This window comes from Propithecus coquereli, unplaced genomic scaffold (assembly GCF_000956105.1).
Source record: "Propithecus coquereli isolate 6110/MARCELLA unplaced genomic scaffold, Pcoq_1.0 Scaffold513, whole genome shotgun sequence".
Taxonomy (NCBI): domain Eukaryota; kingdom Metazoa; phylum Chordata; class Mammalia; order Primates; family Indriidae; genus Propithecus; species Propithecus coquereli.
Window position 1 is genome coordinate 757,245 of NW_012150986.1, and position 2,215 is coordinate 759,459.

Genomic DNA, 2,215 nt, shown 5'->3' on the forward strand with positions numbered 1-2,215 from the left:
TGGGCATGGCTCCGGGTCGTGGTCCTCAAATTTGGCTCAGAATAAATCTTTTTAAAATTATTTTATAGAGTTTGGCCTTTTTTCCGTTAACAGTTGCTTACCTTGCCGAGGGTCCTACATCAGGTTCGTATTCAAATTGGGATTCAAATTGTAGCTTGTTAAGCCTTCATCTTAGCATTTAGGAGTAAACTAGTTGGAGTGGTTTACTCATAATGAATTGTTTTGTGGTCTCTCATTATGGAAAATAAAAGCTATCATTTTACTTTGGCATAGTAAGCTCCAAGACTATTTTAGCATTAAGCATTTAAATATATTTTGATATTTACATTTGCTGCAAGAGTTGATAAGTATAAATTCAGGAAATAGGAGTCTTTGTTAAAGAATGAAAACTTAATCTATCCACGAAGAGATCACAATTGGCGGGGTATGAATGTTATTTCATGTGATCGGTGTCTTTCGTTTCGCAAAGGAAAATATTATTGGAATAACTCAGTGTTTCAGGCTGGTTTCAGTAATTTAGGTAACTCAGCACTGATGAGACTTTATTCTCTGGGAGACTTGAATCCTCAGACACTGCTTTTTAACCGTGCTGCATTTTTGAGAAAACATTTCCCCCCATTTGTTAAATTAGCCGGGTCACCAGCAGTAGAGTTGCATTATGCTTTCTGACTGCAGCTTAGAATGCCGGGCTTCTCCAGTGGTTGCCTCTGAACTCTGCTCTGGTTCTTTGAAGCAGGAAACACAGTCTCCTACGATGTCACCCCTTGCCTCCCCTCCTTCTTCTCCGCCTCATTACCAGAGGGTGCCCTTGAGCCATGGCTACAGCAAACTGCGGAGCGGCACAGAACAGATGCATCCAGGTAAGAGGTGACCTGGGGGCCAGCTGTCCCAGGCAGTGTCTTATAGATGCCTTAATCTACCAAGCAGCAATGCCACCAGCTGCTTAATTTCCTGATTTAATTACCCCTGTCTATGGAAACGTGGCTTAATTTAATTTTATATTCTCAAGGTTTCTTTAAAAAAGGAATTAAACATATCGCAATAATGCTTTTCTGTCCTAGAAACTAGTTCATTTTTAGGCTTGTAAACAACTATTTAGATGATTTAATCTTTCATATACAGATTTCATTAAACAGGAACATAGCATGTTAAGGGCTTGTATTTTTTTTTAAATTGTTACGCCTTTCTGCAAAGAAACCAAACATATTTATATAATAACTGCTTTTATGAAATTTCTTAAAAATATAACTATGCAGAAGCAAAAGAGGTGCTCCAACCTTTAAAGACTCAGTACATAAATGAAAATATATAGGTCTTGTGTTTTGGAATAAGGATAAAGGAAATGCTAGGGGTAACATTTTGCTGAGAGGTATGTAACGTGCACAGTTTTGGGGTTGCCTTCTTGCTCACATTTATGCTCTGCTGGCCTTGTTAGTGGTAAAACACATTAGTTGGTTCTGAGGATGACTTGCAGACTTGGCTGCTCAGGCTGCAATGCCTAATGCACCATAAATTCACTGCAGCCTCTTGTCCTCCTGGGGTTCAGACTCCTACTTTAAGATATGACCAATTAAAGGTATTGTAGAATTGGATATCTGTAACCCCCCCCTTTTAATTTTGTGGGCTGTGCCCCAAAATGACCCAGTTTCTGCAGGTTTTTGCTACATTGAAAATAGTGGCGACTTCTAGAGGGACACAGAAATAAAAATGTGTGCTAGGCTGAACTAAAGAGAGGCTGTAAGCTTGCACAGAGAAGCAGGTATGGCATAATGGCAGTAGCTTCTGATTGGAAACAGAAGGTGTGAACTAGCTGTAGGACTTTGGGCAAGCCATTTAACTTCTCCAAACCATGATTTCCTCTCCTCTCTTAACGTGTAGTAACAGTATCCTAGAGGGGTGTTGTGAGGATTAAGTGAGAACATGAGTATAAAATATGTTCGGAGATTAAGTCCCATGCACATGCAAGATTGTGTTGCTAATGCATAGTAACAAACAAAATCACTGTCCTGCAACTTGAATATCCCATGGGCGATGCAAACTAAATAGAGTTGAGAATTCTTCATTTTCCTCTTATTGTTTCCCCTGCCTGGTACCCCTATTTTTAGAAGTGGGTTTTTCTATTTCTGATCTTATTTGGGTTTGGAAGTTGTTTTTTTATTAATAATTCACAGGTGAATCTGTTTTTGTTCTGTCGAGTCAGCCTATCGTCAAGTTC

At 39.2% G+C, this 2,215-nt stretch overlaps 1 protein-coding gene across 2 annotated transcripts in view; it reads left to right on the forward strand.

The window, feature by feature from the left end:
• REPS2 (RALBP1 associated Eps domain containing 2) overlaps positions 1-2,215 on the forward strand; it is a 213,224-nt gene that overhangs the window by 88,018 nt on the left and 122,991 nt on the right. For both annotated transcript variants that reach the window (XM_012656630.1, XM_012656629.1), the window contains one exon: positions 737-860. In XM_012656630.1, the coding sequence (XP_012512084.1) occupies positions 737-860 (124 nt within the window). The remainder of the gene's footprint in view (positions 1-736; positions 861-2,215) is intronic.